The 16,437-nt window shown below is 53.6% G+C and overlaps 1 protein-coding gene across 3 annotated transcripts in view; it reads left to right on the forward strand.

The window, feature by feature from the left end:
- The window catches only part of CELF5 (CUGBP Elav-like family member 5), a 37,610-nt gene that overhangs the window by 18,275 nt on the left and 2,898 nt on the right, over positions 1-16,437 (forward strand). For 2 of the 3 annotated variants that reach the window (XM_038163497.1, XM_038163498.1), the window contains exons 4-12: positions 6,367-6,495; positions 7,063-7,142; positions 8,046-8,192; positions 13,437-13,581; positions 14,199-14,345; positions 14,592-14,654; positions 14,742-14,825; positions 15,870-16,013; positions 16,113-16,277. In XM_038163497.1, the coding sequence (XP_038019425.1) occupies positions 6,367-6,495; positions 7,063-7,142; positions 8,046-8,192; positions 13,437-13,581; positions 14,199-14,345; positions 14,592-14,654; positions 14,742-14,825; positions 15,870-16,013; positions 16,113-16,240 (1,067 nt within the window). In that variant the 3' untranslated portion in view covers positions 16,241-16,277. The remainder of the gene's footprint in view (positions 1-6,366; positions 6,496-7,062; positions 7,143-8,045; positions 8,193-13,436; positions 13,582-14,198; positions 14,346-14,591; positions 14,655-14,741; positions 14,826-15,869; positions 16,014-16,112; positions 16,278-16,437) is intronic. The other variant, XM_038163499.1, reaches the window with a different exon arrangement.

The following is a 16,437-nucleotide window of genomic DNA, read 5'->3' on the forward strand; positions in this document are numbered from 1 at the left end:
CGGGGTCCTGACTCTGCCTTCCTCTGTATGAGGAGTCTGTGTGTGGCAGAGATCTGGGGGGCAGGAGGGCGGTGTAGGGACGCAGCTGGACACAGCAGGCAGCTGACAGCACACCAGCTCCTGAGGGTGGTGATGTGGCTGCCCCCTCCACTCTTTCCCAGCTATTTGAGGGTGCCATCAGCCTGGCAGTGTCTGCCCCAAGACATTACTGAAGCAGACCTGTGTGGCACTGGGGCTCCTGAAGCCTTTGGGAAGAGGTTCCTTCATTCCTACACCTGATCAGCCCAATAAGAACCAGATCCCTGCAGCAGCACTGGCTTTTTAATGTGTTCAGCTCACTGGTCTGCAGCTGATTCTCCTGTCTGCAGCTCCCTCCACTGCCTCCCCCATCACTGCTGAGCTGTCTCAGCCCTGCCACTCTCAGTCCTGCAGCAGCCCCCAGCACATTGTGAAGGCCAAAATGCTGTTGCAGAAAAGATCACATGATGGGGAAATAATGTCTGAAGGGAAAGGATCCTGAGATGGAGGTGCTGTCAGCCTGCAGGGGACAGCTTGGTCACAGCAGCATATACTGAGAAGTTCAGAGCTGGAAGGTTGGGAACAAGAGGATCTGGTAATTTAATGGGGAGCTCTCAGCAGCTCAAATGCCTCCTCCAGGTGGAGAAGGTTTGCAACTTCAGCCCTTTCCAAATCCATTAACTCATTTTGCTTCTTTTCCTTGCTTTACTGATCTATTTCTTCTCCTTTTCTCTCCATTCCTACCTCTGCCTCTCCATGCCCCGTGCTGTTGGTGCTGCCCCTGAAAGCAGTTTAGTAGAGGCCAGGGGAGGGTTTGTGTGCTGCTGTTTGTGCTGTGGGAAGCATGTCCTGCATGCTTTATTTAGATTTGGAAGCCTTTTGTTTTACATTTCCAAACAGTTTGTAGTGACTGTCACTGTCAAGAACATGAAATATATTTGATAATAATTTATTTGAATGTGTATATTTGTGGTTGTGTGATACTCCTTTAAGAAAAAGTCTGTCACTTTTGCTTATTTACTTGTACACCTATGTTTTACTGAGGTCTGGGCATTTTACTTCAGCCCCTTGGTTTAGGGTTGAATTTAAGGTCCTTATCTGTGCTATAGACAATAAAAAGAGACCAGAATCTTCAGGGTGCTTCACTCTCACTGTTGGAAATGATGTTAAGAATGGATGAGAGATCCTTTAGAGATGCCTGCAGTGGGTGGTGTGGGGAGGGCTGGCTTCTCACTGACACCTCACATTGCCTCTGGGTGGTGAGTCCTTCCCCATCTACATTGATTAAAAAAAAAAAAGAAGTTGATGTGTCTGATGAGTGCAACTCTGGGGTCTCTGTGTCTAATCAGGGCTGAGGCCATCTCTGCATCTCTCTTTTGCTGGTGGGGCACTACTGGGGGCTCTTCTGTACACACCCAGCTGATATGAAGGGTTGTGATGTGACATCTCTGATGCCTCTGTCAAATCAAGCTGGAGCAGGTTAAAAACCAGGGTGCTGATTTAGAAACAAGCTTTTGGCCAAGGCACTGGACTCTGAAATCTCTTAAGTTTATGAGAAGTGCCACATTCCCTAATGGTTGCAAATGTCAGAACATCAACTCTGCTTCCCATGGACAAGAGCAGAAACCTTTGGAGCCTGAGCACCTGTCTCCTGCAGCCTGTGCTCCTCCCTCCAGGCTCCTCGCAGAGCCCAAGAACGAGCAGCTCCCACAGGATCCATGACAAACTGGATTTTTTCCTGAGGCAGGAGCAGCATCAAGACAGCACCCTGTGTTTGTCTGAGACAGATTGCTCTTCTGAAATGTTTCTGTCGTGCTGCTCCGCTTGTCAGAGAAGTGGCTGAACAACTTTGCAGATAAGGGAAGAGCAATATCCCTGTAGCAATAGCCCCACACTGGCAGGAGGTGAAGGAAAGATTTGGGGCAGGGCAGAAGTGTATGGAGTAGGAATTTATCAAGGAATAGCTGCATGCATCAGTGAGGCATTGCTCTGCATTACCCTTGAAGGGAACCTCATTTGTACTCACCAGGGACTGACATTTCTCCAGTGAAGCACCCTGAATTAAGAACATGAAGTTAGAACACCGGAATTTATCTCTTGGTCTGAGAGATGCTCATTTTTATGCTAAGGGGCAGTTTTGGCCAAGCCCTGCTGGGGCTGTACGGAAATATCTGGGTGCTCAGTGCTCCTGCACCCTGCAGAAGGAATTCACTACAGAAGAGGTGCTGCCTGCATTAGTTCAGAGTGGGACTTGTGATGCTGGGCCAGACATTGCCGGCTTTGCTGGGAGCCTGGGGTGCCAGGAGGAGAGGGGCAGAGGAGTTTGAGTGCTTGTCTGGAGCACTGGGCTGCAGTGATGGGTACAAAGGTAACCCAAGCCTTTGGCACTGCCCAGGGACAAGGAATCTCTCTCTGCTTCCCGACGAGATTTGCTGCATCCCATCCACAGCCAGGAGCTGGCTTCCCTCTCTCCCTGATCCTGCCTGCTGCTGGCCAGATGACCTGAATTCGCTGGCTTTGTAGGAGCTGTGGCCAGTGCTTGTGTGCTGTCCCTTGGCCGCGGCGTTCAGCCTCAACCCCTGGCTCGTTGCGGGGTAGCTCCATCGGCAGCGGGCTCTGTGCTGCCCCTCCTGCTGCCTGCCTGGCTGCCGGGGCCCAGAGCACGTTTCCATGGGAACTCGACAGCCGGAGATCACAGTGAATTTCCCTGCTTGCTGGACAGCACGGGAAATTGCCAATCAGAGGGTGAAAAGCAGGAGCTGTGGAGAAAGTGAAGGGGAAAGCGGCAGGAGGGGAGGGTGTGCTGTGCCGAGGAGGAGAGGGGAGAGCTTCCAGTGCTGCAGGAATCCCTGTGGGGAGCTGAAGAGCGATGGAGGTGATGGCCTGAGAATGCCAGCGGGGTTGGGATCAGCCCTGAGAGTGCCAGAGGGTTTGGGATCGCTGGTTTTAGGATCACAGCTCGGGTGGAAGGGTTTGATGGCAGATCAGGTGGAAGGGTTTGCAGCGTTCCAGCCCGGCTGGGGAGGGATGAGTCAGCCTGGATATCGTGGGAGAACAGCCCTGTTTGGAAGCTGACGGAATCGAGAGGATCCCGGATCGTGGGTTGGGCTCCAAGATGCAGAGAGGTAGAGGTCAGCAGCAGAAAAGCCCTTTCAGAGGTCCCCAGCTGCTGCAGAGGCATCTAAAGGGAACAGGCTGGATCATTTTCCTTCGTGTGATCTTCAGAACCAGGCTGTATGAAGCAGGATATTCACTATGGAAAAAAATCTTACGTTGTCAGTGATTTCATTCCCTTTTACTATTGCTCTTCTTGGTATTCAGAAAGTATTTCAAACCCATAGTATGTGTATTTATATTTGCTTTTATAGCTTGAGTCCCTAATGTGTCACAGTTTTAACCTGTGCTGCATAGCCAGGAAGACTGGCTTTTTTTTTTCCTTCCAAATTCCAAATAGGAAATCTGAAATTCCCACATGAAGGCAGGACTTCCAAAAGGTTCTGTTAGTGAGCCCTGTCAGACAGCAGAAGACCTGTAAAGCTGCAGGGATGGAGCAGTCACTGTTTCAATGCACTTTTCCCACTGGGCAGGGTAAAGAAAAATGCTTTTGATTCAACAGAAATGGTGTGAGGAAGAAACCCCAGGAATTACCCAGGAAATCTGAGAGGTCTCTGAAGGAGAAAATAATGAGTAACTTGTAATTTGATGTTGATTTGATTGCAAGGTGTAGGATAACTGAAGACATCCCAACACCCCCTGCCCCAGCCAGCCAGGGGTCCCTGAAGAGAAAGGCAAGACCATCAGGTGCATTTCTGGCTGTCAGATCTTAGCCCACGGTTATTTCCTGCTAGTTCAAAGAACAGAGGATTCTTTCACAGCACCTGGAGTCAGTGCAAGTGTTTCCCAATGTATTTCTCCCGCGTTGATGATTTTTTAAAGGAGCTCCCTGTATTTGCCACCCAAAGGCTGCAGCATGTCTGGGTAAAGGCCTGGTTGCAGCTGCCATGGAGATTCAGGGTAGAGCAAGGAGGAACCTCCAGACCTCCAGTGTCCCCTGCCATGGCCAAGCTGGGCTCACAGCTGACACCAGGTGATGTCAGTCACACCACAGAGCTGCTGCTCCTTTAGTTTTCATGCTCCTCTTCACTGCCCAGTCAATCTGTTCCTGTCCAGTCCCTTGTTTTTCACCCCCTCTGTTCCAATCCAATTTTTCACCTTCTCTGTGTGCTGTTTTCTGGTTGGTTTGACCCCCAGCGCTCCTGAGCTGGCCCTGGTGGGGGCAGGTGCTGTCTCCCTGCTCAGCAGGGAGCTGAACAGCACCTGCTTTATGAACTCCTGGGGATTATTGGGCATCACCCGTTTGAATGGACTCAATCAGCTGAAATAATGTCTGCAAAGGCAGCCACTGCCATGCAGGTGCAGGGAGGAATGTAGAAAGAATCACTGGGAAAACAGAAGGGGATGGAATTCCCATGGGTGTAGTTACCCAGGGATTCATGAAAATGGGGAAGCTGGGAAACCTGGCCTTTAAAAAAATATGCAAAGCCATAGATTTCAGCCACTTCTAGTTATATAAATGAGGAGTATGTGCTTGGGAGTGGGTTAAGAGCCTGGGCTGCAGCACTTCCAACACTTTGTGTGTGCGGTGGGCACAAGTGGCACGTGTCTGCCTGGGGCTGCAGGAGAGCTGTGCCTGGCTGAGCCGTGCTGGGGCTCTGGGGCAGGGTGAGGTGGCTCCCTGTGGTGTCTGCATGCTGGCTGAGCGTGGCTGTCTGCACATTCCTCTTCCTCACTGAGGAATTTCTTTCTGGAAGGCATCCCTGGGGCTGGGGGTGTACCAGTGTGTTCCAGGGCGGGTGTGAGCCTTTGTGCTCCCCATTAGTGCTGCTTGTGTGCATCTGCTGTTCTGGGAAGGACCCATGGCACGAGCGGGTCCTGCCTGTGTGTGCTGCTGAGTGCATCTGTACCTGGCTGAGCAGCAGGGAAGGTGCCTCCCTTCCTTCTCTGACCCGTCCCCTGAGCCAAGAGGAGCACGGCAGGGGCTGGGGCGAGCCTTGGTGACAATGTGAATGTGTCATGTGCCATCCTTGCCTGGCATCCCTCCACAGCACCCCCCTGGAGCTGCTGTGCTGCTGTAGCTCCAAGACCTGTTGTTTTTCAGGTCAGTGCACTCTGAAGCAGAGAGCAGCTCCCTTGCTATTGCCCCTGACGTGAGTCACATTGCATTGCTTTGTGTGGAGCCAGCCCCTCTGATCCTGTCGCTAACAATAAGGAATCCTCTGGCACTGCTGCTCCAGAGCCACATCCCAACACGTTCCCTCCTGTGGGTCCTGTCTCCCCACCCAGATCTGGGCCAGTGGGGGAGGGTTAGCTCTCTTTCCTGCCAAAAACTGAGGCTGGGCTGGCGTTTGGGCTGGGATTTTGGTGCTGTGCTGTTTTACTGCTGTGGGGAGGATGCTGCCCCAAACACTGCTGTGGTTGTGCTTGGCTGGACAACATCAGGATGGGATGGGCTCCTGGGGGTGCTGAGGTGGGGAGAGAGTGGGAGAAGGCACTCTGCACCTTCCGTGCCTGCACACTTACCCATCCCAACAAACCATAATCCTCATTTCTGTCTTTGAGGAGGAGCCCAGAAGGAGGCTGAGCTCAAAGTCCTGGATGTGTTGGCCACTCTTCCAGCTCCCTGCCAGTGTGACATGGGAGATGCCACTGGAAAGAGGAGAGCAGGGACCATGGAGCTGATCGTGGCCTTCACCCAGCTGCAGGATTTGGGTGATCCTACAGTGAGGCAGATTGGGACCCAAGATGCCAGGCCAGGGTTTATCCAGGCCTTGGGAGACAGCTGGTTAGATTGGGGTGGGGAGGGGCAAATGGAAATCAAGGTGCTTAGTTACATGGCAGCTGAGGAAATGGTGGTCTTGGAGGGAAGGAAAAGGAAACAGAAGTCAGAGGTCCTGAAGTGTATCACCCTGCCTGGGCTGGTCTGCTGTGTTACCTCAGGCACCTGTTGGACTTCACCTGCTGATAACAGAAATGGGATTGCCCAAACAGTTATTCTTACGATCATTTCTTTTGGATTATTGGAAGGAAAAGGCTAATGAATGAAAGGAAATTGTTAATCCTTTGTTTTCCAATGGGGAGGGTAGGACAGGGGAAGCCACACACACCCTTGAAGGTGTGAGAAGCTTGGGCAGACCCTGCTTTTTCACCCCTGGAAGCATTTCAGCCAACAGCAAACCATTTCCATGGCAGGCATGTTTTTAATACCAGGCTGTTTTGTGCATAAGTATTCCTCTCCTGCTCTGGACTGCAAGCCTCATAGAAGGTTGATGTTTCTGTGTTTGCCCCTAGGGGACAGGAAGCTCTTTGTGGGCATGTTAAATAAGCAGCAGTCTGAGGATGACGTGCTCCGGCTCTTTGAACCGTTTGGGGTCATTGATGAATGCACGGTGCTCCGTGGACCTGATGGGAACAGCAAAGGTGTGAACCCTCTGTGTGTCCTGCCCTTTGTCCCTGCCCTGGGTGGTGCTCACCAGCCTCACCTTCCCCCTGGGGCACTCATTCCCCTCGCTGTATTTAGGGAACCCAGGAAACAGCCAGGAATAGGGAGCAGGGCAGGATCCCTCTGCTGCCAGGAGGGACTGGGGAGGGTGGGCAGGGACTGAGGGAGCAGGAGGGGAGGCAGAGCACGATGAGCAGCTGAGCTGTCAGGATCACTCATGAGCCTGTCCTGTCCAGCTGGGGCTGCAGGTTGGAGTGTTTGTGCCCACAATGAGGAGTCCACAGAGAATTTGGGGAAGAGGTGATCGGGGCAAGGGTGGAGATGGTGTCATCATCTGTAGAGTACATCATTGAAGTAATAATTTGAGACCCTTCCTCTTTTTTCCAGGATAGAGGACTTGGGATGAGTCATCCTTTTTGTTCCCTGCTTCCTTGGGGTGGCTTTCCTTTGCCTTACCTGAGATACAGACACTGTCTCTTGCGTGATGGCACTTTCACAGCAGTCCTGTCACTGCAATCTCCTGTGCTCTTTCTGTCCCTTTCCAGGCTGTGCTTTTGTAAAGTTCTCATCTCACACAGAGGCTCAGGCAGCAATCCACGCACTCCATGGCAGCCAGACAATGCCCGTGAGTATAAGGCCAGGGGACCTACCCTCTTCCTAATCCTTGTCCCATTTCCCTGTTGCAGGGACCTCCCCACGCTCTCCAAAAAACCACGACAGGTTCAACAGCAGTGTCCAGTGGTGTGGCTGGGAGCTGTGGGTGTGTGTGTGCATGTCTGTGCTCCACCCAGAGTGACCATCCTGTCCCCTGGGCTGCTCTTTGTGCCTGGGCTCATCCAGACTGGGAGGGACAGCGCTCACAGCTGCATAAGCTAAATAAAAGAGAGCCAAAAATCAGACCATGATTTTGTTTTGGAAACAGCTACCTGTTCAAAACTGAGCAGGGTGAAAGCTGACAGTTCAGCCACGTGGGTGGTCAGGGCTCCAGTGTCTGAGCACTCCTTGGCTTCTCTGATTTAGGCGGTAGAGGAGGCCCCTGGGGCGGGCTGGGTGTGGGTGGGAACCCTTTGTGCCTTGTGTGGCTGGAGCTGGGCCTTCCCGTGCAAGTGGAGCTGCAGCTGTGGCCTCATCTCTGGCAATGTCCAGCCTGCGTTTGGGGCACTCATGGACAGGACAGTGCACTGCTGCAGCCAGGGGATTCCCAGCTGCCAGGAGCTGCTGTGGCTGCACCATCACCTGGTGAGTGCAGCCAGGGATGTGTGCATCCACGCAGGCGGCTGTGTGAGGCTCAGCTGGGAGGGGAAGGGTGTGAGAGGGAATGGCTGGATGGACAGGCAGATGGGGAAGGGCACGGCCTAGGTTCCAGGCAGCTCCCCAGCACTTCCACACCAATATTTGCTCTTCTGCTCCTCTTCCCACTCCTCTCTGCTGCCTGTCCTGCCCCGTCCTCCGTTGGCTGACCGCTGACTCTCTGGCTGTCCCACGCCTCTTCTCTCCTGCCTCCTCTGTCTCCTCTCTCTGTGCCTAGGGTGCCTCCTCCAGTCTAGTGGTGAAGTTTGCTGACACAGATAAGGAGAGGACCCTGCGCCGTATGCAGCAAATGGTGGGGCAGCTGGGCATTTTCACTCCATCTCTCTCCCTGCCGTTCAGCCCATACAGCGCCTATGCGCAGGCTGTGAGTATCCCGCGGGGGAGGGGGGGAACGCTGCCCTGCTGGCCCCGGGCAGCCCTGGGACACCTCCAGCTGAGCTCCTGCAGCTGCGGGAGAGCTCCCCAGCACCCGGCAGCGCTCCTGGCTCGTCTCAGCGCTCAGCTGCCTCGTCTTGTGGAGTTTTTGTGCGTTTTTCTGCTGGAAATGGGGGGGCAGGGGAGAGCTGGGGCCTCCTCAAAGTGAGCCTGGGATTTCTCTGATGTTGCTGGAGGTGTTGGGAACAGGTCAGTCATGACCCACTTCCTTTGTGTCTTGTTACGAGGAGAGCTCAGGGCATTGGTTCCTGCAGTACCAGCCTGTGAACCCTTCTCTGGCTCTGTGACACAAATGCGTGTCTCTCTGGGTTTGGAGCAGCAGGAGAGCTCTGGGACCCAGCTTCACGTGTTCATTTTTCTGCTGAAATTTCCAGGAGAGCCCTGTATCCCCCAGTGCTGTCCTTGGCTCCTGGGTTCTCTCACTTGGCCAGTGGGACTGTGGAGTTTGCAAGGTGCTGGAGAGGGAGCAGTGAGTAGCAGAGAGCCAGAGGTGTCTCAGCAGCCTGGCTGTGCTTTGGGTTTCAGTGAGAGAACCTCCTTGCCTTGGGGGATGGTGGCAATGGCCGTTGATGTTCGAGGTAGGTCCCAAACTCAACAAGTCCCAGGTCAGCTGTGGTGGAGCATTGAGCCTCCTTGGTGACTGTATTTTCAGTTCCCTGCTGCCAAGTGTAAAGCCCATGGAAGGAGGCTCAGAAATTGCTCAAGGCACGAGAGATTCTTGTGTGGACAAAGAAGTCAAAAGTAGATACTGTTCCTGAAAGTAATCTCCTAGGGGGGAGTGCAAATAAACCTGTTCTTCTTGTGTATGTGGACACCTCTTCTCCTCTGGCTTCAGCAGCTCCTTGATGTGCCTTCCTTTCATTCACATGACAGAGGAGGAGCTGCTTCTCAATTGTTGGCTCAATCCTCAAAGATTCCCCAGAAACTGCCAAATGCATTTTAAGTGTGTGGCAAGAGAATGAATGAGAAAAAAAAAAAAAAAAAGGAAATACTTATGAGGCTCTATAACTTTGGGGAAATTTGCAAGCCAAACACAGAATTGATCCAACACAGATTATTTGAAGAGCCCTTTGTCACCAGGTACCACCTTTTGCCAAGATCCTTCTTTTTTTGTCCAGCCCAGGAGCCAGCTGCACCTGAGGTCAGAATTGTAGCCAGCCATGAGATCATGCTGGTGTGCCTCCTGCTGTCCTAGAGATGGCCTGACTTGGGCATGGTGTGGTGGTGAAGGCAGGGAGGGACCGCACAGTGAGTTATGGTGGCAGGAGGTGCTTTTGCAGCTTGAGGCTGTGAAAGGAGGAAGAGCAGTGAGAGCTTCCAGACTCAGCCTTTTAATCTTCAGGAACCCTGCTGATGCCAAGAAGGCAGTCAGGTCTAAGCTGTGCCTCCTTGCTGTCTGCATCTTCTTTCTCCACAGTTGTGTCTGTTACTGTGTTTCTCTCTGATTTTTCACTGGCCTTCCTGCTCTGTGACTTTGTTTTGGCTTTCCCCTTCACTCGAGACTCAACCTGTCTCCCACTTCTTGGGGATTTTTTTTTTCCTTCTTTTCCTTTTACTTTCCACTGGGTTTGGTTCTCCTATTTTTTGTCCCTGAGGCACTGACCTCACACCTGACTCTTCTCTTGTGCCATCCCCATCTTTGGTCTCCCTTCTGGAGGAGACATCCCAGCCAGTCCTCACACATGCAGTGCCACCATCAGAGGGAGAGGGAATCAGCCCTTTGGAATGCCACCTAACATCTCTGAAAGTGGGGGCAAAAGAGAGGAATTTCCATGCTGAATCTCCTTCTGGTTCCTCAAAATGCTCTGCCGTGGGCAGCCCTTGGCAGCTGGGACCTCTGGTAAGCCGGGGCTCAGGGGAAGCCCAAAATCCCTCATGCCTTCCTGATTCTGGGCTTGGAGGAGTAAATCTGCACCCAGGGTCCCCCCAGGGCTGGGAGATGTAGCTGACCATTCTGGATTCTGACCATTTTGGATCCTGACCATCCTGGATCCTGACCATCCTGGACCCTGACCACTCCGGATCCTGACCATTCCGGATCCTGACCACTCCGGATCCTGACCACTCCGGATCCTGACCATTCTGGATTCTGACCATTCTGTACCATGACCATCCTGGACCCTGACCACTCTGGACCCTGACCACTCTGGACCCTGACCATTCTGGACCCTGACCACTCTGGATCCTGACCACTGTGGATCCTGACCACTGTGGACCCTGACCACTCTGGACCCTGACCACTCTGGACCCTGACCACTCTGGACCCTGACCACTGTGGATCCTGACCACTGTGGATCCTGACCACTCCGGATCCTGACCATTCTGGATCCTGACCACTCCGGATCCTGACCACTCTGGATCCTGACCATTCTGGATCCTGACCATTCTGGATCCTGACCATTCTGGATCCTGACCACTCTGGATCCTGACCACTCCGGATCCTGACCACTCCGGATCCTGACCACTCTGGATCCTGACCACTCTGGATCCTGACCATTCTGGATTCTGACCATTCTGGACCATGACCATCCTGGACCCTGACCACTCTGGATCCTGACCCTTCTGGATCCTGACCACCCTGGATCCTGACCACTCTGGACCCTGACCACTCTGGACCCTGACCACTCTGGACCCTGACCACTCGGGATCCTGACCATTCTGGATCCTGACCATTCTGACCCTTCTGGATGTGGCTGAACCAGACTGACAGGGGCAAGAGCTGCTGGGGTGAACTGGTGCATCAGAGGCATCACAGGTTCTTGTAGCCATAATTTAATACACAGCAGCTTCCTCTCCCTTTCCCTACAGGGTTTGCTGAGTTACCAAGTCAAAGTGGTCCCCAGGGGCTTAGGAAGAAGTTTGGAGCCTGTGTTTGTTTTGTTTTGTTTTCAGTTGTCTGTTTTAAATTTATATTAATAACCTTCTTCTTCAAAATCTATCTAAAACATGAAATAATCACGCACTAAGTTCAGCCTAAAGTTATTCAGATCTATGCAAATATGCAAAATAAGGTACTTAAAATGTCAAACAGGGCATGTTAGCTGAAACTGTATGAAAAAGTCTCATCTGGGAAGTACAACTGGCTAAGCATCTGAAAGCAGTTTATTTCAGTGCTTAAATCAGGTTTTGATCCCATGTGCTTCTGCAAATGAGTTCATTTTATTCAAAAAGTTAGTTCAGGTGGACTCAGGGAGATGTTTGGGAGCTGAAAAAAATTATCAATAAAAAAAGAGGCCTGAAGTCTTAAAAAAACAGCAAGACAATTTACTAAGTGCTTATAATGCTTGAATATTTCTTGTGTATCATAAATCAATTAGTTCCAAACACAAAACATAATTTGTTCACACCTCCCCCCTTTCATTTCTGCTCTTATGGTTCATTATGGTAATTTTCTGTAAGTGAACAATTCCAGAGTGCCAGTTTGGTGCTCGTGTAGCCTTGGTCCAGCCAGAGCCTGGCACAGAAGAGGCATTAAAGAGAAAAGAGAAGATCAATATTCACATAGTGAGTAGGAAATGTGGTGGTTCCTGCACCCTGGAGAGGGACAGGAGCAGGAACTGGTGGGGCTCTGCCCCAGGGAGGCCACGTGTCACTGCAGCCCTGGCTCCTTGGGGTGGCTCCCAGTGACAGGAGTGAGTCCAGCTCCAGGGGAGCCAGGGATGGTGGGGAGTGAACAGAGAGGGGACACCAGGGGGTGAATAGAGAGGGGACACCAGGGGGTGAACAGAGAGGGGACACCAGGGCTTGTCCCTTCTGGAATGGCACAGGAGTGACCCCTGTGCTGTCAGAGCCCTGCACTGGGACGGGCCTGGGAGCACTCACTCATCCCCAGAAAAGGGAAATCCAATTTCACCCCGTGGCTGTTCTTGTTCCAGCTTACAGAGGCAGCCCTGCCATCAAATTCCTCTTCTTTTTGTGCTAAAGCCGTGATCAGCTCCTGTGTGAGGGAATTGGGAGGTTTAGCTAGCCACAAACTTCTCACAGCTACCAGAGCCTGCAGCTGAGCCCTGGGCCCAGCTGCCTCGCTGACTTCAGCCCTTGGTGAGGGGTGGGTTCCTGGAGAGCTCTGTGTTTGTGTTGCAGAGCAGACACTGGGGTGTGGCAGTGTCAGGAAGATTTTTGGTGTTTCCTTGGGTTTTGCCTTGTGTCACCCCTCAGCTCCTCCTGAGGAACTCAGGTTTCCTAAGAGCCTTGCCTTGCCTCCCCTCTCTTGCTTGATGTGAAGACAGAGCTGATAAAGGGCTGGATAATTTTGCATTCTAAGTATTTTTTGCCACTGCACTCTGAAGGCATCTTATGCTCCCATGATGGTCAAATAGGACCAGAAGGATTTTTTTTCTTCTCTTAACCCTCCTCCCAACCCTCCCACCCTTCCTTCTGTACTGTGCCTTGGCAGGTGTGTCATGGCACCCCGAGGAACTGATGTCCCCCAGCCCCAGGGTGCAGACCAGTGCCAGGGGACAGCCTGAGCTCAGGGGTTCACAGTCCAGACCTCTGAGGGCAAAGCAGACCCTGAGAACTGGGCCTGGGCACACAGCTCTGCCCGTGCCAGAGCGAGCCCTGCGTGCCCCAGCACGATCTGCTCGTGGAGGCTGGGCAGAACGGGGATCTGGGCCCTGTTCCTCGGGGCAAAGCTGTGTTATTAAATCTGCCACTGTCCTGGCAGAAGTGCCGGGGACAGGGCCTGTGCCTGGCAGTGCAAGTGGGGAGATGGTGCTGCTGGGTGCCAGGGGCACAGCCCAGACCCGCTCCCTCCCCGCTGCAGGAGCTCTCTGAGCCCCAGGGGCCTGTCCTGATGCCCTTGCCCAGCTGAGTGAGCCACAGCCCCTCGGGGCTGCTGGCCCATGGAGAGGGTGAGGCATGGGGTGCCCAGCCGTGGCCCTGGCTTTGTGTTCTGGGGTGCCCCCTGAGCTGTGTCCCCTGCCTGCAGGACAGGGTGGCTGTCACTGTCCCACGCTGGCAGGGGCAGCAGCTGTGTGAGTACAGGGCTGCAGGGACCTCGTGGAGCACAGCCACCGCTGCCCGCCCCAGCAGCTCTGGCGGTGTCGGGGGAAGCTCCAGGGCAGGTGGCAGGACCCGGGGGAGGTGACAGCCAGGCTGGCGTGCACAGCCTCCCCCAGCTCTGCAGGGCCCTGGCAGCAGGGGGCCCTGACTGCACGGTCCTGCTTTGCAGCTGATGCAGCAGCAGACCACGGTTCTCTCCACCTCCCACGGCAGCTACCTGAGCCCGGGCGTCGCCTTCTCCCCGTGCCACATCCAGCAGATCGGGGCCGTCAGTCTCAACGGGCTGCCAGCCACTCCCATTGCACCAGCGTCAGGTGAGGCCTCCTGGGCAGGGAGCTCCTGGCCCAGCGCTCCCGGGGCTCCCCAGCTAAAGCAGTTCTGCACCTCCGGGTCAGCAGCTGCATTAGCTCGCTGCTCTCCGGCAGTGCAGCCTCTGAGCACAGCAGTCTCTGCTCTGCACAAATTCCTGCAAGCCCCCTGACACCCTCACACGTTCAGCACACATCCTCTTGCCCCGTGGCCATGCGTTTTCGCTGCAGTTTTTGTAAGAAGGCCCGAGTTCCCAGGATTGCACTTGGCTCAGATCAGCAGTGCTGCTGTTCATGATCATCGCCCCACAGCAGTGATGCATGTTGGGGTCAAACCCCTGTCAGAGCAGGCTTGTGTCCTGCCAGGTGCTGTGCAAACCCAGATCAAAGATGTTCCACCCCCCCTAAAGCTCTGCAGCACTCAGGACTGGCAGTTCTTCTCACACTCTTCCCACTAGTGCTGCCTCTTAATTTTGTGAAGGCTCCAGTCTGTCATCTCCACGTGCCAAATAGAAAGGATAATGCCTTCATGCACAGCAGTCTTGCCAGGCAGGTGCAAGGGGGGAGCAGGGGCTCTGTGGGACCTTGACTTCCATGGGATGTCCTCTCTTCTTGTTCTCCAGGGCTACATTCACCACCTCTCCTGGGAACAGCGGCCATGCCGGGACTGGTGGCACCCATTTCCAATGGATTCACTGGAGTGGTACCATTCCCAAATGGGCATCCAACCTTGGAAACAGTTTACACCAATGGCCTTGTGCCATATTCAGGTATTGAGAGCAGTAAAAAAACCCCACCATGCAGAGACCTGAGGAACTGCAATTAGCTCCTCTTTTCTGGATTCCCCACACTCCTGTAGCTCCCTCCCAGCCAGGCACTGAGACTCACTTGGGGGCGAGGGTGGGAAACAACACAACACAACACAACACAACACAACACTACACACACACACACACACACACAGAATGCATGAGTGATTCCCTTTGCTGTGCTTCTGATTGTGTTTTTCTCTGCAGCCCAGAGCCCTTCAGTAGCAGAGACTTTGCACCCAGCCTTCACAGGAGTTCAGCAGTATGCAGGTACCAGCTTCCCTTGTCTCCCTCAGGCCCTTGTGTGGCTGACCAGATCCTCAGGTAAATGATTTGTTCTGTCTCCTTGGGCTGCAGCTGTGTATCCAACCACCACCATCACCCCCATTGCACAGAGCATCCCCCAGCAGCCTCCCATCCTGCAGCAGCAGCAGCGAGAAGGTGAGGATCACACTGGGGGTAGGGGTGTCCAGTGGTGAGGGTGGGATTTGGGGAGCTCATCTTCTGCACCACAGAGCTGATGGAGAGGAGATAGCACTAATTTTTGTCCCCTGGTTTTAATGCTGGAGCTGGGGTATGGAAACAACCACATGTCTGCAGTGAGTGGAAGGATCACAGGATGTTTCCTGACCTCACATCTGGCCAGATGCTGCCAGGTGCAAAGAGGCAGTAGGCCCTGGAACACCTTCCACGCCAAAGGGGGTGAGAATCAGCACCTTCCCTGTGCAAAGAGCACCTTCCCAGGGGCAAAGAGCACTCATCCCCCTCTTTGCTGGTGCCAGAACCACAGTGGAACCAGTCAAACCAGCCTCTCCAATGTGCTCTCCTCTCCTTCAGCCTTCATAGCCTACTGAATTTATCTTCAGCTTGCTTCAAAACCGGCTCGAACAGAATTTGGAGGCAAAGGCATTGTCTCTCTGCACCTGATTGGTAGAGCAAGTGTCAGCAAGGGAGCAGCTCCTTGTGCTCCTAAGGAGCAAGTGAAGGAGTGGACAGGACCAGCTCAGCCCATAAATTGGATGTGTGGCAACCCAGGAGGTTTCCAGTTAAGGCTGTGGTTTCTGGCCTGAAGGCAATGCTGCAGGGAGTGCTACAGCAGCAGCTTTCACACAGCAGTGTCTGCCACTCTCCTAGGACTGGGACGGCTGTGAGCTCTCACCTCAGCTGATTTCCTTCCAGCAAAACAGCACCCAGACACTCACAGAGCTGGGTGTGTCCAGCACCCTGTGTTGGACCTGGGCAAGCTTTGAAAGAGAATCTGCTCTCCAGAAACTCCAGTTTTGTATGGAGTCTCCCAGTTGCTCTTTGAGAGCCCTGAGATCCCTTGATGGAGCAGTGACAGGGACAAGCAAGGGGAGGTCAGAGCAGAAGGAGGCAGTGCTAGGGCTCTCCTCCAGTGCTGTGCTGTGAGTTGAGCCTGTTTCTCTTCCCCTGCCCTTTGGGGGCTTTCTGTTTTGTCCTTCTCCATCACCCCCATACCTGCAGGTCCTGAAGGCTGCAATCTGTTCATCTACCATCTCCCCCAGGAGTTTGGAGACAACGAGCTGATGCAGATGTTCCTGCCCTTTGGCAATATCATCTCCTCAAAGGTGTTCATGGATCGTGCCACCAACCAGAGCAAGTGTTTTGGTAAGTGCAGGCAAGGGAAGCATGATCAATAACAATGACACTCACACTGGGCATGGCACCAACGGTGCCATTGTCACCCATCCTCTGTCCTTCCTTCAGGTTTTGTGAGCTTTGACAACCCATCCAGTGCACAGACTGCTATCCAGGCCATGAACGGCTTCCAGATTGGCATGAAACGCTTGAAGGTCCAGTTAAAACGGCCCAAGGATGCCAACCACCCCTACTGACAGCAGTGAGCGAGCAGGAGTCACTTCTGCAGCACAGGTAAACTGTCCCCAGCAGGGCACAGCTCTGGTCAGGCTCCGGCTGCTCCCTGCGGAGTGGGAGGCCAGGAGTGAGGCAGTGACACAGCTGGGGGGGCACAGGCTTAGCCTCAGCTGGGTCACCAGAGCAGGCCTGGAGCTGCTGGCCAGGTTCAACATCA

This window comes from Motacilla alba, chromosome 28, assembly GCF_015832195.1.
Source record: "Motacilla alba alba isolate MOTALB_02 chromosome 28, Motacilla_alba_V1.0_pri, whole genome shotgun sequence".
Taxonomy (NCBI): domain Eukaryota; kingdom Metazoa; phylum Chordata; class Aves; order Passeriformes; family Motacillidae; genus Motacilla; species Motacilla alba.